This window comes from Podarcis erhardii (assembly GCF_964252035.2).
Source record: "Podarcis erhardii genome assembly, chromosome: 11".
Taxonomy (NCBI): domain Eukaryota; kingdom Metazoa; phylum Chordata; class Lepidosauria; order Squamata; family Lacertidae; genus Podarcis; species Podarcis erhardii.
In genome coordinates this window covers 1,541,608-1,556,532 of record NC_138501.1, presented here as the reverse complement: position 1 = coordinate 1,556,532, position 14,925 = coordinate 1,541,608, and the positions used below count along the sequence as shown (strand labels likewise).

General features: G+C 40.5%; 1 protein-coding gene across 9 annotated transcripts in view; it reads left to right on the top strand.

The window, feature by feature from the left end:
- TRPM3 (transient receptor potential cation channel subfamily M member 3) overlaps nucleotides 1–14,925 on the top strand; it is a gene marked incomplete at its 5' end in the record, with an annotated part of 405,379 nt that overhangs the window by 251,687 nt on the left and 138,767 nt on the right. For all 9 annotated transcript variants that reach the window (XM_081880910.1, XM_081880909.1, XM_081880905.1 and 6 more), the window contains 4 exons: nucleotides 3,560–3,639; nucleotides 5,616–5,820; nucleotides 9,201–9,414; nucleotides 10,497–10,621. In XM_081880910.1, the coding sequence (XP_081737036.1) occupies nucleotides 3,560–3,639; nucleotides 5,616–5,820; nucleotides 9,201–9,414; nucleotides 10,497–10,621 (624 nt within the window). The remainder of the gene's footprint in view (nucleotides 1–3,559; nucleotides 3,640–5,615; nucleotides 5,821–9,200; nucleotides 9,415–10,496; nucleotides 10,622–14,925) is intronic.

Here is a 14,925-nt window from a genome sequence, read left to right as displayed (position 1 = left end):
CTTGTGCCACCGCAGGTTTGCTTAACGAATTTAAGATCAGAGCATCAGCTACATCAAGGATACCTATACTTGGCTTTCCCATTGTAGGGTGGCTGTAGGAAACTAAAGAGGAAATTAAAATATAATCTGGTACTAAAATCATTTTGATATGTCTATAGCCTTTTACTGTTCCGATAATATTTTAAAGGATATTCATTTATTAAAAGCTTTACTTCTGAAAAATTCATATATAGCCTGAAGAATGTTAATGGAACAAACACTGTCCTAGTCAGAAATGAACTATGGCAATTAATTTTTCAAAGCTGATGTTTTTGCCAGGGCATGAAGTAGCAGGAAGTATATTCAAGGGTGGAGTTTTAGGTATAAATGGCATTTAATGCATGCTACTCCTCCTTAGCATGTTTGCACTTACACCACAGTAACTGTGTGCTTAGGATTGTAGCAACAGTCTTTTATCACATAGCCTATAGCTACCATAAGCACTCATGTAAATCTCATCAGCTCTAATCAACATCTTTGAATGCATTTTGTTTCTTTGCATGTTTTCTAAATATATCTAGATTCAGAGGGGGGAGGGAGGGGGAGGGAGGTCATCTCTTAATTGCTGGAGTGCTACTTTTTGTCCTTAGATTAATTATTAAAAACATCATATTGACTTGAAATAGGCTACTTAGGCTTACCCGCTTACCCACTTCTGAGTCAAAGTGCATAGAATTGTGCCATTAGAAAATTAAGATAATTTTAAGAATTATAAAAATTATGCTATTGCTAGTTTTCCCCATTGACCCAATGCACACCCACTCTACTTGAGAACAAAAACCCTGTTTATACCGCCTGCTCTTTTTAAAGATAGCATCCACATAGTGAATGGCTTCTCCAGAATGAGCAGAAGCTAAGATTTTGCATGCTTTTTTGCTTCTTCATTTCTGGGCTTTTTCATTTTGTTATCTTTGCATGCTGCTAGATGCAGATTGAAGGTGATACCAGCTTCTGTTGATGGTACAGTGGCATCTTGGGTTACAGACGCTTCAGGTTACAGACTCCGCTAACCCAGGAATAGTACCTCGGGTTAAGAACTCTGCTTCAGGATGAGAACAGAAATCATGCTCCGGTGGCGCGGCGGCAGCGGGAGGCCCCATTAGCTAAAGTGGTGCTTCAGGTTAAGAACAGTTACAGGTTAAGAACGGACCTCCAGAAAGAATTAAGTTCTTAACCCGAGGTACCACTGTACATGATTCAGAAAGCATGTTTCTCTCAAAGAGGTTGTTGCCAATGGGCAAAAAAAATACTAGAAGAGAAGCAAATAGAGCAGTGAATCTCAACAGGCAGCCTGGCTAAAGGAGTGGCTCAGCTAGGGCTTGACCCCTGGCCTGAAATCCACAGCATGGGGGGGGGGGTGAAAATGACGACCTAGAGAACAGCAGATGGTGGGATATGGTAAACAGGCCCTGCATTAGCCCCTGGGGTGGCGTGGACATGCCAAATCCTGCTAGGGCTAACACTGGGTCATCACAGCACCCCTTTTCTTCTTCTTTAGTAAAATGTTATATAGTCAGGGGGCAGACAAGAGGTGTACATGTTTACAGGTGCTAATTTTATTTTATTATATCAGTTGTTTTCAACCAGTGTGCCGTGGCACCCTAGGGTGCCCTGAAGGATGGTCAGGGATGCCGCAAGGGTGTCCCTCTTTCCTTCCCTCCTTCCTCTGAAGCCCTCTTGCATCTCTGCCTCCCAAAGGCTTGCACAGCTGTTTATTGCAGCAGCCCTGGCCATAAGCTCCACAGGCGAATGTTGCCTCTTTGGGGCTCCCAAGGAGAAGGAAGAGGAGAGGAGGCTGAGGGAAGCTGTTCAAAAGGGCTGCCAGCTCTGCAGGCAAGGGGGGACCTAACTGGGCTCCTGAGCCCCACAAAGGAGCCTCAGAAAGAATATACGGTAGTTGGTTAAGGGAGCCTTGGACTCAAAAAGGTTGAAAATCTCTGTATTATATGATCATTTGCTACAACAAAATGGTGATTATTCCCTGTTTATCATCAGGGCAACAGAAACAAACTCAATTTTTTTTTACCCTTGTCATCAGAGTATTTCTTCTTCTTTTTAATCAGGGTTGGAAAAATGCTTTTAGCTTGTTTTTTGCATGTGGATGCAGTTGTAAATCATGGAATGGGGTACGGGGAGGGAAGAAAAATGTTAATTGTGTGCTTCAGCACTGAAGTGATTCACAAGTCTATCTAAAGGAAGACATCATAAAACCATTAAGTCCAGAGTCTAAAATTGCACAGCTGTGTGGAACTCAATGCATCTTCAGCATTCTTGTTCTTTTTCCAGCACAACTTGGTCTGCTGATGTTCAAATGTAACTGCTGCTTTATATTGTGGCTCCCCTTGTTTGGTGCTTCTTATGTTCTCCTCTCTTGTTCATATTTTTTTTGTTGAGAATGCGATATAACATAGATATATATCTTTGAATGGGATATAACACAGAAAGGTAACAGAAACAAACTTAAAAAACAACAACCCACCTATAGGAATAGACAAAGTTAGAGCACGTTTCCTCCTATGTTCCCAGTGGAAATGATGATAATATGTGTTACACTAGAGGAAGGAAAGGGCTGATACTTAGCACGATCATTTAAGGACTCTCCAGGTGTGTCCCACTTTGATGGATGGTTTCTAAAGAGATGTGTACAAGTGTATGGTGCTGGTGTTAATCTGGTGCCAGAATGAACTTTTGAATGTTGACAAAATTTCACAAATATTTCTGGTTGCGAAGCAGAACAAAATCCATTCCACACCTTGGGATTCTACAAATGATGTTCTTATTTGTTTCCTTCCTGCTTCTGGATTCCCTGTTTTTCAAGGTAGTCAGTATGAATTGTATGATAATCTATATTCTAATCCTGCCATATAAGAATCACACCCCAGAATCCACTAAACAAGTGGATTCTGAGCTTTGACTTAATTAAGAAGTCAGATGTGTTCAGTGATCCCCATGCAAAATACAGTCATACCTCGGGTTAAATATGCTTCGAGTTGAGCGCATTCGAGTTGCGCTCCTCGGCAACCCTGAAGTAACGGAGCGCGTTACTTCCAGGTTTTGCCCCTTGCGCATGCGCAGACGCTCAAAATTATGTCACGCGCATGCACAGAAGTGGCGAAAAGCGACACGCGCGTGCTCAAAAGTGCCGTCGCTAGTTACGTTTGCCTCTAGATGCGAACGGGGCTCCGGAACAGATCCCGTTCGTATCTAGAGGTACCACTGTAGTTGTTTTAAGTGATTTCAAAACAGCAAAAAGAATGTAATGTCAAGGGGTTTCTCACCAATTGGAGAGGTTTAATGTATCGTTATTTTCATTTGTTTTATTTTGTTGATTATATTAATATTAATGCTGTATGCAATCCATCAAGCCCCACAAGAAATGCCAGTGGAGCCTTTCATTGAAAAACACAACCCCTAAACTTTGCTACTGTGGAGCATCCTATGTTAAATGCTTTGTTGTCCTTTAAAAATGATATTGAACAGGAAATTTATTTTATGGATTTTTTATTCATCTTTTTTTCAGGCTCAGAAGTCATGGATAGAAAGAGCATTTTACAAAAGGGAATGTGTTCACATCATACCCAGCACCAAAGACCCCCATAGGTATGGCATGGCTTTTGTCAATGAACTTGCTTTTCATGACAGCTTATACTTAACCTATTATATATCATTGGATCTTGGCTTTTGATACCTGTCAGAGAAGAAACAGCTCTATTTTAGTAATTGCCAGGCAACAAATGTTGTTAAACTAAGATGGACACAATATGAATTTGAACATAATGTAGCTCTTTAACCAGGCCTTTGGCTAATTAACATTCTATGTTCTTTTAGATGTCTTTGTGGGAGTATTGGTTTGCTTTTGTTTTTATTATGTATTTTGTGTTCTAATTTTGAATTTTTATGTTGTGAACTTCCCTGTGATCTTTGGATGAAGGGCAGGATACAAATTTAATAATAATAATTTTCCTTTACCGAGGAAAATACTTCAGGTTAGAGATATAGCTGTTCTTGCATGAAAAACATGAATGCTAACAGAAAATACATATACAGTGGTACCTTGGTTTGCAACCATAATCCGTTCTGCAGGTCCGGTTGTAAACCAAAACAGGTTGTAACCCAAGGCGTTCTTTCGCCAATGGGGCCTCCAAAAAAAATGGTTTGTAATCCAAAAAAAGAGACACGCACTTCTGGGTTTGGCGTGGTTGTAATCCAAAACAGTTGTAATCCAAAGCGGTTGCAAACCAAGGTACCACTGTATCCTGCATTATAAGTAAAATATCTTTTTAACGTAATACAGCCTTTGAGAAGAAGTTGGGACAATATTTAAATGACCATTTCTTACCATTTTCCATTTCTTAAAGGTGTAATTTTCTTGAAGTATCATGGAAATTTAAATGTTTTCAAGTTCTGTTAGCCCATGGTGGCAAAAATATTTATTGTATCAATTATTTCAGTTTGTGTAAGCTCATGTTTAACCTACTTGAAATCCCTGCAGTATAACCTTTCCACGGTGTCACCAAGAATATGTGAAAAGGCTCTCTTGCAGTGATTTCATGTAAGTTAAAGACATGCTGCTGTACAAAGGCTGGTGCTGAGGGCCATTGTTGCAGCCTGAAATGGCTTTGGGGTATGTCTTGTGGATGTTTGCTTGCAATAAGACAAAAACAGTTGTACAAAGGTAATTTCATAATCTGGATATGCAGTTCATATACAGCATTCCAAAGTTACCTTTACCAAGGTAAAGGTACCCCTGACCATTAGGTCCAGTTGCGGACGACTCTGGGGTTGCACACTCATCTCGCTTTACTGGCCAAGGGAGCCGGCGTTTGTCCACAGACAGTTTCTGGGTCATGTGGCCAGCATGACTAAGCCGCTTATGGCGAACCAGAGCAGTGCACGGAAACACCATCTACCTTCCCGCCGGAGCGGCACCTATTTATCTACTTGTACTTTGACGTGCTTTCGAACTGCTAGGTTGGCAGCAGCAGGGACCAATCAATGGGAACTCACCCCGTCACGGGGATTCGAACTGCCGACCTTCTGATCAGCAAGCCAAAGAGACTCAGTTGTTTAGACCACAGCGCCACCCATGTGGTACTGGTCCACAATTTGGCCAATAAAAGGGGTCACCTTATTGCCTGTGAAGAGAGATGAGGAACTGGTGGGCCTCCAGATGTTGAACTCCACAAGATGGAATTTCTAGTGCAGTAGCATCTAGAGGGCCATAGTTTCATTTGACATTTACCTTTGAGCCTACGGACATAAAGGGATGCAAATCAAAGTTGATCTGCATCAGAGTGACCAGCCATGTGTACCTTTGAATAGTACTATCTTAAAGAGAATGTTGGCGGGTATAGCATCTCCAACAGGGATGAGAAAAGCTCCGCCAGCACCTTTATTAAAGTTATTGTGGAGTTCTGTGTGGTTGTCTTCACCTATCTTTGTATCCTAACTATGTCTACTGAGAGGGAAACTGTTTTGAAGACTGAAGTGTTTTATTTCAGTAGCCACAATGACTTAATTTAATCTCATCTGCCTCTTTGTGAAGAAATACAAGTAATTTTTGCTTGATGCCATAGATGTTGCTGTGGGCGCCTAATAGGTCAACATGTGGGACTTACTCCAAGCATCTCCATTATTCAGAATGAGAAGAATGAAAGCCGGCTTGCTCGAAATGACATCCAGTCAGAGAAGTGGTCAATCAGCAAGCACACTCAGCTCAGTCCCACTGATGCTTTTGGAACCATTGAGTTCCAAGGTGGAGGTCACTCGAATAAAGCCATGGTAACTAAAACCCTCATAATTTGGACCAGAACATGGTCCTTACTTCATAAGTTCCTTACTTCATGTTTGCTTTTATTTCTGTGTGTGTGTGTCTTGGGTGCATATTCTAGGGAATGGTGCAGATTATTCCGCCATGTACATTAGCATCAGTGATGCATTACAGAGTTGCATCAGTAATATGGGCAAATTCGTGTTTCCAAGGAGCCTTGCAACCTAAAAGGTAGCCAGTGGGGGAAATAGCAGTGGGGAAGAGGGGGAAACATGGGTGTGTGGGAAACGTGGCCAAGAACCACAGCTCAGTCACAAAACAGATGCTGTACATGCAAAGGATTCCAGGTTCAATCCTTAACATGTTCACATAGGGCAGGGGAAGACTGCTCTGGATCCACAGCCAATCAGGATCGACAGTACTGATCTAGCTGAACCAATAGTCTAACTCAGTAATTCCTAAATGTTTTTCCAAGCATGTTTGCAGTTAGGCATGGGGCGTAAGTGTAATTATATTGGAATACAATAAAATCAAAAGGAGTAGAGAGCCAATACATGGCTTTCATTTTCAGCAGTGTTTCCATGTTTCTGCCCTCCGTCTCTAGGAAGGCATCTACCTTGTTCTTTCCTAAAATTGTAAGGCAAGTTCTAATACAATACAAAAGACTCTGCTCAGTTTTACAGTGAGCTCATGTTCAATAGGAAGATGTTTCACATTGTTGGCAAACAGTAGTTTTTGGAGATAAATGTGAGCCTGACGGCTTTGCATAAAGTGACCCCAGAGGACTAGATACTGTTGCCAAATAAAATAAAAGTTTTATCAGTTTTGCTGATGGGTGAGCAGCAGATCAACTCCCACTGCTTTCTGCAGTAGGAAAAAATGTAACAGAAATGTATTGTTTATTAAAATTGTTCTTCTTTAATATAGAATAACCAAATTCTATCTGCAGTGCAGTGTGTCACATTTATTAAATGAGGGAATGCTTATTGTCAGACTTCCAAGGAAAATATCAGGCACTGCTAGATACTGATGTAACTTTAAAACACAATGCAAACCTCCATGTGTGGTTTTATAATTTTTCAGCTTATCTCCATAAAAGTAATTTGTTCGCTTCACAGAAAGAAGATACTTTGCTCTTTGCTTCATGTTCACTTGATATTTATTTCTATTGATTATCTTACTAATTTTCAAATTAACATGATAGCTTTACTGAAGGCTGGCCACATCACCTGGTAGCATTTGCCTGGTCAGTATTTTTATGGTTAAACTGCAAGCTTCTGTTCAAATTTCCTTGACATTGATGCTGTCTACAATGCTGTGTAGAATAACTGCTAATTGGCAAAAGTAATGAGCCCCATAAAGAGGCATTCAGGAAGTTCATGCCAGCTACCTACAAATTGACACATATAGAGTTTGACTGACATAGTTTAGGAAATGGCATTACTACTTTTTTCATTCTGATAGTTATAAAATTTTATTTGAAGCTTAAAAAGCCAAATTCCTCAAACCCAGAAACTTGTCTTTCAACAACACAAAATCACATGGCAACCCTTCATTCTCACTGAAGCTTGTTAACCTTGATTACACCATGTCAAGGTCCCTCACTGCCCTTGGCTTTTAACTGCAGTGCTGCAGGCATGAAGAGAAACAGTTGGGCAGGCCTGGTACTTGCTCCTCTAGCAAACATTGAATAAACTCTTTCTACAATCTAATACTTTCTGACAGCTACCATGTTTGAGAAAATCATTATTAGAGCTAGACATTGTGCACTGAACTTGCTCATCCATTTAATATAATTTAGTAAACTCGAGGCCACAACACTCCATTTATTCTTCTTCTCCTGTAAGCGGTAGCGTTAATGGTGTTGCCGGTTCATCATCTTCAAAAATAATGTGCCACAATTGTGAATTTTCATATAAGTCAAGCCATATCCATTCTGCTTCATCAGTCCACTGTAAACTACAGTTCAGTTTTTCCAGTGCAGAAGAAAGAAGCCACTTTCAAATTCTTACCCTGTTTGATCCTCACAATATTATGAGATAGACAAGACTGAGAGTGGTTGCATTTGGAGGTAACAGCAAACTCTTCCCTCTCTCCAGTTCCCCTTTGTTCTAAGCCAGGCATGTCCAAGAGGTAGATTGTGATCTACCGGTAGATCACTGGACGTCTGTGGTAGATCACTGGCTCCCCCCAAAGAAGCTGAACCAGTTTGGCTCCCCTAAAAAAAGCTGAACAACTTTGGCCTGAGCCACCCCCCAAAATGGTGCTTACTTCCTTTCCCCAAAAGCTCAACAACTTAGACCTGAACCCCTAAAAAAGGGGGTAGATCACTGCCAGTTTTTAACTCTGTGAGTAGATCGCAGTCTCTTGGGAGTTGGCCACCCCTGTTCTAAGCCATTTGTTCTAAGCCATCAGATAAAAATGAAAGTGAAACCTCTTTGTGGCCATGTTAGAGGGAAAGAGTGGAGAAAGGAGTTTGAGAAGCTGAGATTTTCCTTGGCACATCCACATAGTTTATAGTTTCCTCTGAATGCAGCCAGTGACTTACTCAAAGCAACTTGACACAGAGACTCCCATGCTATATGAGTTGTAAACTCTCCTGAGTTCATTAGCAAGTTGCTCTACTGTGGAGTGAGCTGAGTAAGTTTTGCCATTTTTTAGATCAGTCTGATAACAACATGTGGGCACATCACACTCTCTGACACAGGCTCATGCTTGGCACCTCTCTCTCTCTCTCTCTCTCTCTCTCTCTCTCTCTCTCTCTCACACACACACACACACACACACACACACACAGACGAGAGAGAGACCACACATCTCTCTTCCCCCCACCTCTCTTACACACTTTATCTCCCTCTCACAGTCTACACAAACATACATATGTTTTCCTCCTCTCTCTTAGTTTTGACTCATGCCTCAGGTTTTAAAAAATACTAGAAGCATACATTAAAAAGAAAAAGAAAGGAAAAAAGGAATCCAGGAATCTATAGATTTTGGTTCACCCTGGGGGCACCTAAGAAGACCTTTGCGGACAGCAGGTCTTCCAACCCCTGGAAAATCAACTAAGCAAAATCATCTTACTCTCTTGAGTTTGTATTTTTCATTTTATTTGGTTAAGTAGCACTTCTCTTCAAACTATATGTTAACAGATGGATTTTCAACCAAATGCTTCTGAGATCTGGTTCTGTATTAACTTCCACATAAATTCCATTGTACAGAAGTTCAGTAAAATCCTAATGAATTATTCCCATGTCTTTTTAATTCATGGAATGATGATGCATCTCGGTCTTTTGGCTAAGATCAAGTGTAAATATTCCAGCTGCATGTCTATTACCAGCTTCTCGTCTTCACTCTTTGCTTTTGTTTCAAATCAATGCCCTTCCTTCTGTAGTATGTGCGTGTGTCTTTTGACACAAAGCCTGATCTTCTTCTACACTTGATGACCAAGGAATGGCAGCTTGAACTTCCCAAACTTCTCATCTCTGTGCATGGAGGTCTCCAGAATTTTGAACTTCAGCCAAAGCTCAAGCAAGTCTTTGGGAAAGGTCTCATTAAAGCTGCCATGACAACTGGAGCATGGATATTTACTGGAGGAGTAAACACAGGTAACAATAACCTGGCAGAATGAAATCCCTGGAGCAGATGGAATTCTTTCTATGGCATAAAAAGCTTTTTCATGGTCACAGGATCCTGAAAAAATCCTGTCACTGCATTAAATGAAGCAGACAGCATTATGTTCATTTAATACATTTCTATCTAGACATCATTCAAACTAAATGTGGCATTAAATACATGGTTTGCATTTAATATATATGTTTTTAAAAGTGCAAATTTTCTTAGCAGGATCTAGATAGGGATAGGACTTTAACCCTTTCCCCAATCCTGAAAAAAAATCCCACCTCATTACCAATTGCATTGGGAGGAAAGCTGCTATTAGAAAAACCCACATCCAGCAAGCCAAGTCAAACCTTCACTGCAGATTGTAGTTAATTAGAGCAAAGCACACTGTAATCCCTGTTTCAGACCTAACTCCAAGCCACAGATTGTGGTTTGTTTCTTCCCTGGGCTGGTGGAGAAAAGCAAAGCATGTGAGATCATCACATCCACCATAAACCATTCATAATGGTTTACCATCATGCCCAAACTGGGCCATAATTTCCTTTCCCCCTCTTCAGTCACATCTTTTCTCTAAGCCAAAGCTGTGTAGATAATTTACCTATAAAGCAGATTTGAAGCATGTTTCCCCCCCTCAAAGAATTCTGGGCACTGTTGTTTGTTAAGGGTTGCTATGAATTGTAACTCTGTGAAGGTGCCCAGAATTCTTTGAGGGAAACAATATGTGCTTTAAAGGTATAGTCTCTGAACCCAGCAATTTTTTTGTGAAGGCAAATGAGCAGTGGAAGACATATACAAGCTTGCAGTTCCTCTGTTCTCTCCAGAGCTTCTGCATGCATGGCACAGTGGGTGACTTTCTCCCTTTTAATTTTCAAGACTTATTCCAGTTACATAATTTGTTTGTAAGACTCCGTATTTGAGATTTTCTATCACAATTTTTTTAAAGTATAGAATCACAGAACTGCTAGCATTTTAGAAAGGTAAAGTTATGCCTATTTACTGCTACTTACATAAATGTTTTGTTTTTACTGGGGGATTATTTTGATACTTTGCCATAATCCTTACGTTACAGGAGTTATTCGGCATGTTGGGGATGCACTGAAAGACCATGCCTCCAAGTCAAGAGGGAAGATCTGCACTATTGGAATAGCTCCCTGGGGAATTGTAGAAAATCAAGAGGATCTGATTGGCAAGGATGTAAGTCTCTAGATTTCTTGCAGTGCATTGCTTTGCCAATATGTCCTTGAAATCTGGGTTTTTCAGATCTTTTGGGCAGGGCAGAAGTTGTGGGTGTGTCCTCTGTGCAATGTGCCCCTGCTCTCTAGGAAATTGTCAAGGTGACAGACCTGAAAAGCAGAGAGAGGCACAGAGGTTGGTAGATGAGCTGTGCCTTGCTCCCAGGTTGCTAGATGCCCTGCTGTCATGGAGAATGAGGGTCTCAGGAAAGGAGGATGTCACTCTGAGGAAGAGGGAAATGATCATTTAGAAAGGACCTATTCCTTGAAGGACATATAGCTATCCTCTTATGCCATTGCTACTACCTAACATTGCTATGCAAACAGTCAAGGTTTTCTCCAAAATATTCTGGGAGCTGTCATTTGTTAAGGGTGCTGAAAGTGGTTAGGAGACCCCGATTCCCCTTCAATAGCGACCAAGCTACAATTTCCAGAGTGGTTTAACAGATCTTAATAGACAGTCCCTCTTCGCAGGGAACTCTTGAGAACTGGAGTACCATGAAGGGGAATAATAATATAATAATATTTATTTACGGCTATTAGCCCATAACGTCCTTATTTACGGCTATTAGCCCATAGCGTCCTAACAACTCTCAGCACCCTGAAGAAACTACAGTTTCCAGAATTCTTTGGGGAAAGCTATGAATATTTAAGGTGGTATCAAGGTGCTTTAAATGTCTGGTGTGAATGTGGCCCAAGTCTAAAGCTCCAGCCACTACACCACTCACCATGCAAATGTGAAAGTATGAAAACATGGAAGGTATGGATCCTAATTAAATAGGTATTTTGTTGCCAATGACATTATGTGGATGCCGCAAACCACCTCCATGCATGAGCAGCAGCAATCACATAATCCACATCTGTCTGGATGTATCCTTACTCTTCTGAAGAAAATAATGGAGAATAATCTTCTAAGATTGTCTCACCAACATTCACACACCTGCTGCCAGTGTTTATGCTTTGCATTGTTATCTGCAGTTGCTGCCTGCAAGCAAGGCTGAAAAAGAACTTTTCATTAGTTTCCTTGAAGCCACTCCGTTTCAGTTCTCTGACGGGTTTAACACAGGGATAGGCAACCTAAGGCCCAGGGGCCAGATGCGGCCCAATCGCCTGCGGATGGTCCAGGATTCAGTGTGTTTTTACATGAGTAGAACGTGCCCTTTTATTTCAAATGCATCTCTGGGTTATTTGTGGGGCTTAGGAATTAGTTCATTTTTTCTCTCCAAAATATACTCCGGCCCCCCACATGGTCTGAGGGATGGTGGACCGGCCCACGGCTGAAAAAGGTTGCTGACCCCTGGTTTAACAGCTAGGTCCTCTGCTTCTATGATGGAGAGGAACAATAGTATATCTCTCCTTCAGCAAGAGTACTGCTTGATTAAATCAAGGCTATATCACCAAGGATGAAATTCAGTAACAGTGTACTTGGAGCTTATACAAATAATTAGTTCTAACAGGTTCTGTAGGGATATGATATGAGGTAATTTTTGCTAGAAAATATTGCCAGACACCTGGCAGAGAAACATATGATTACTAGGAACAATGATTTATGCAGCAAAATCCAAAATTGTATTCTTTTCCTTCACTCTCTTGTCACAACCTGGGTACATTGTGAAGGCACATGTCCCACATGCTCTGTGTTCGCCAGGTGAAAGCATTTCAAGATCACGCATGGCACTTGGAGAGAGAGCCCAGGGTGCCTGGCTCACAATCCTTGAAGTAAAGAAAGCTTGGAATAGAATGATAATTTGCTAATGGAAACTGAAACAAACTGGAAACTGATTCTGGAACAGATACTATAGACTGAAGCAAACTGAAGCATTTATCCAGTCCCTAAATTTAGTTTATAAGTTCTGAATTGTGTCTTTGAGTGGTGATCACACTGTATAATTAGTCAGTGGCTGAGTTTTATATATAATGGCTACTTACCAACCTTTGCTTATGACAGTTCAAGCAACTGGTTTTGTTATCTGTACACAGCTGGAGGCAAAAAGGGAGGCAAAAAATTAGCACATGAATTGGACACACAGAAGGTGTGTGCAAGTATACATGCATGAGAATGATATATTTTAAAGTTAAATATGTTTCTCTCTGTTTTATCCAGATTTGAATTGCTATTTTGTGTTATGTTTTGCTTAAATGTTGTGATGCTCTTGGACAGTGAGGGGAGAGAAACAGAAAGAAAGCTACAACTGTGTAGGCTCCTGTAGTCCACTATGGTGGTCCAATATGTTTCTGTTTGTTTTTTCCTTTTACTGTTATATTAAATTTGCTTAGTAACATAACATTATTATATGTATTCTATAAAACAAAGAATACAAAACAAATTTCATTCATACTACAATGCATAACTACATAACATTAATATATATGGTTTCTAAAAAAAAGGCTTACATAACAAAATCAATTCAAAATACCATCTGGTTTACTTTTTTTTTTTCTTCCCCCTCCCTCCCCACTCCAGCCCTCCTCCCCACCCAATCAGGCCTTCCTACTTCATATCTTTATCCATGTACACAGTCTGTTCATTCGAGCTTGTATGTTAGGGTTGGCTTCCCCTCTTTCTATCCAGTTCCTGTAAAATTCCCATTTATTTGTGATTCTTTGGCATTTATTTTCCCATCTATCCTCTGCCACTATCTGTGAAAATATTTCTGATTGTACATATTCAAAAACATAATCATTCCATTTTTCCATATTCTATTTGGCCTTTTCTTTCCATCCCAAAGCAATAACTGGCATTCCAGCTAAAATCATAATCTTGAACAACTCTTGCTTATTACTTTTTACTTTGTTATTTCTCAGTATTCCCGAAAATAACAAATCCCTATTAACTTCTATGTTTATTTGAAATAATCCAGAAATTACCTTTATAATCTTTTGCCAATATTCCTTAACCAGATTACATTCTGGTGGTCCAATATGGTTGAAGAACTAAGAAAATTGTGTCTCATGACTTGCCCTGGTCCATGGGGTCACGAAGATTCGGACACAACTAAACGACTAAATAACAACAACAACTTGCATGAATAGTCTGATTTAGGATCTTAAGCTGCTTTTACACCCACCCCACTTTGAGCTGCTCTTTCAGCAGTGTCTCCTCTTCAAATATTAGACATCTGTCAGTCAAAGTTCTTGCAACATGTTTGGGCACTGCTTTTAATGGCTGCAACAGTGATGCCTGCAAAGCTGCTCCCTGATCTTTCTCAGGTGACAGCTTCATAGTACCCACAAATGTAATCACAGGCCTTTGATGGTATAGCAGTGCCATGGGAAGAAATGGCAGAGAAGTGACTCCCATGATGGTACTGTAACTTTTAAAGAGCACTTAAGAAGACATAGTTCTGAAATCCCATTCATGCATGTTTGAGACTCAGTGGGATTTACTCCTAAGTAGATACACAAAGGATCAGCCTGCATGTTATATCTCAGGTAATTTTAATATGTGGTACGTTCGGTGTATGTACCCGTTGAAATCTAGTTTTTTACAACATCAGGTTTGAATGTGCTTTCAGACATAATTTTTGAAATCTATCTGGTACTATAAATGTCATCATTGTGATTCCTTTCCATTGTGGTTTTGAGTGTTGTCTGAGGATAATAGTTGGAAGCAATATTACCATTCAACTAGAAAGTGAAAACAATATGTGAGTTACAAGAAGCCATAGAAAAACAAGACTGGATCTGCTAGTAGCTAATTTTTTCCTGTAAACAACCATAATAAAAAAATCTTACTCAGCCTTCTTATGTTCTTGGAAGTAAAATATACTTCAGATTTGGGATGCTTCTGTTAGACTGATAAAACAGTTATCCAAATTGAACTTTGGTCCAACAATATTTAATAATAATAATAATAATACCCCGCCCATCTGGCTGGGTTTTCCCAGCCACTCTGTGCATCTCACAACAGAATATTAAAAATAGAATCAAACATTAAAAAGTTCCTTAAACAGGGCTGCCTTCAGATGTCTTCTAAAAGTCAGATAGTTTTTTATTTCCTTGACATCTGATGGGAGGGCAGGTGCCTCTACCGAGAAGGCCCTCTGCCTGGTTCCCTGTAACTTCGCTTCTCACAGTGAGGGAACTGCCAGAAGGCCCTCGGCGCTGGACCTCAGTATCCAGGCAGAACGATGGGGGTGGAGACGCTCCTTCTGGGCCGAGGCCGTTTAGGGCTTTAAAGGTCAGCATTAGCACTTTGAATTGATCTTGGAAACGTCCTGGGAGCCAATGTAGGTCTTTCAGGACCAGTGTTATGTAGTCTCAGCG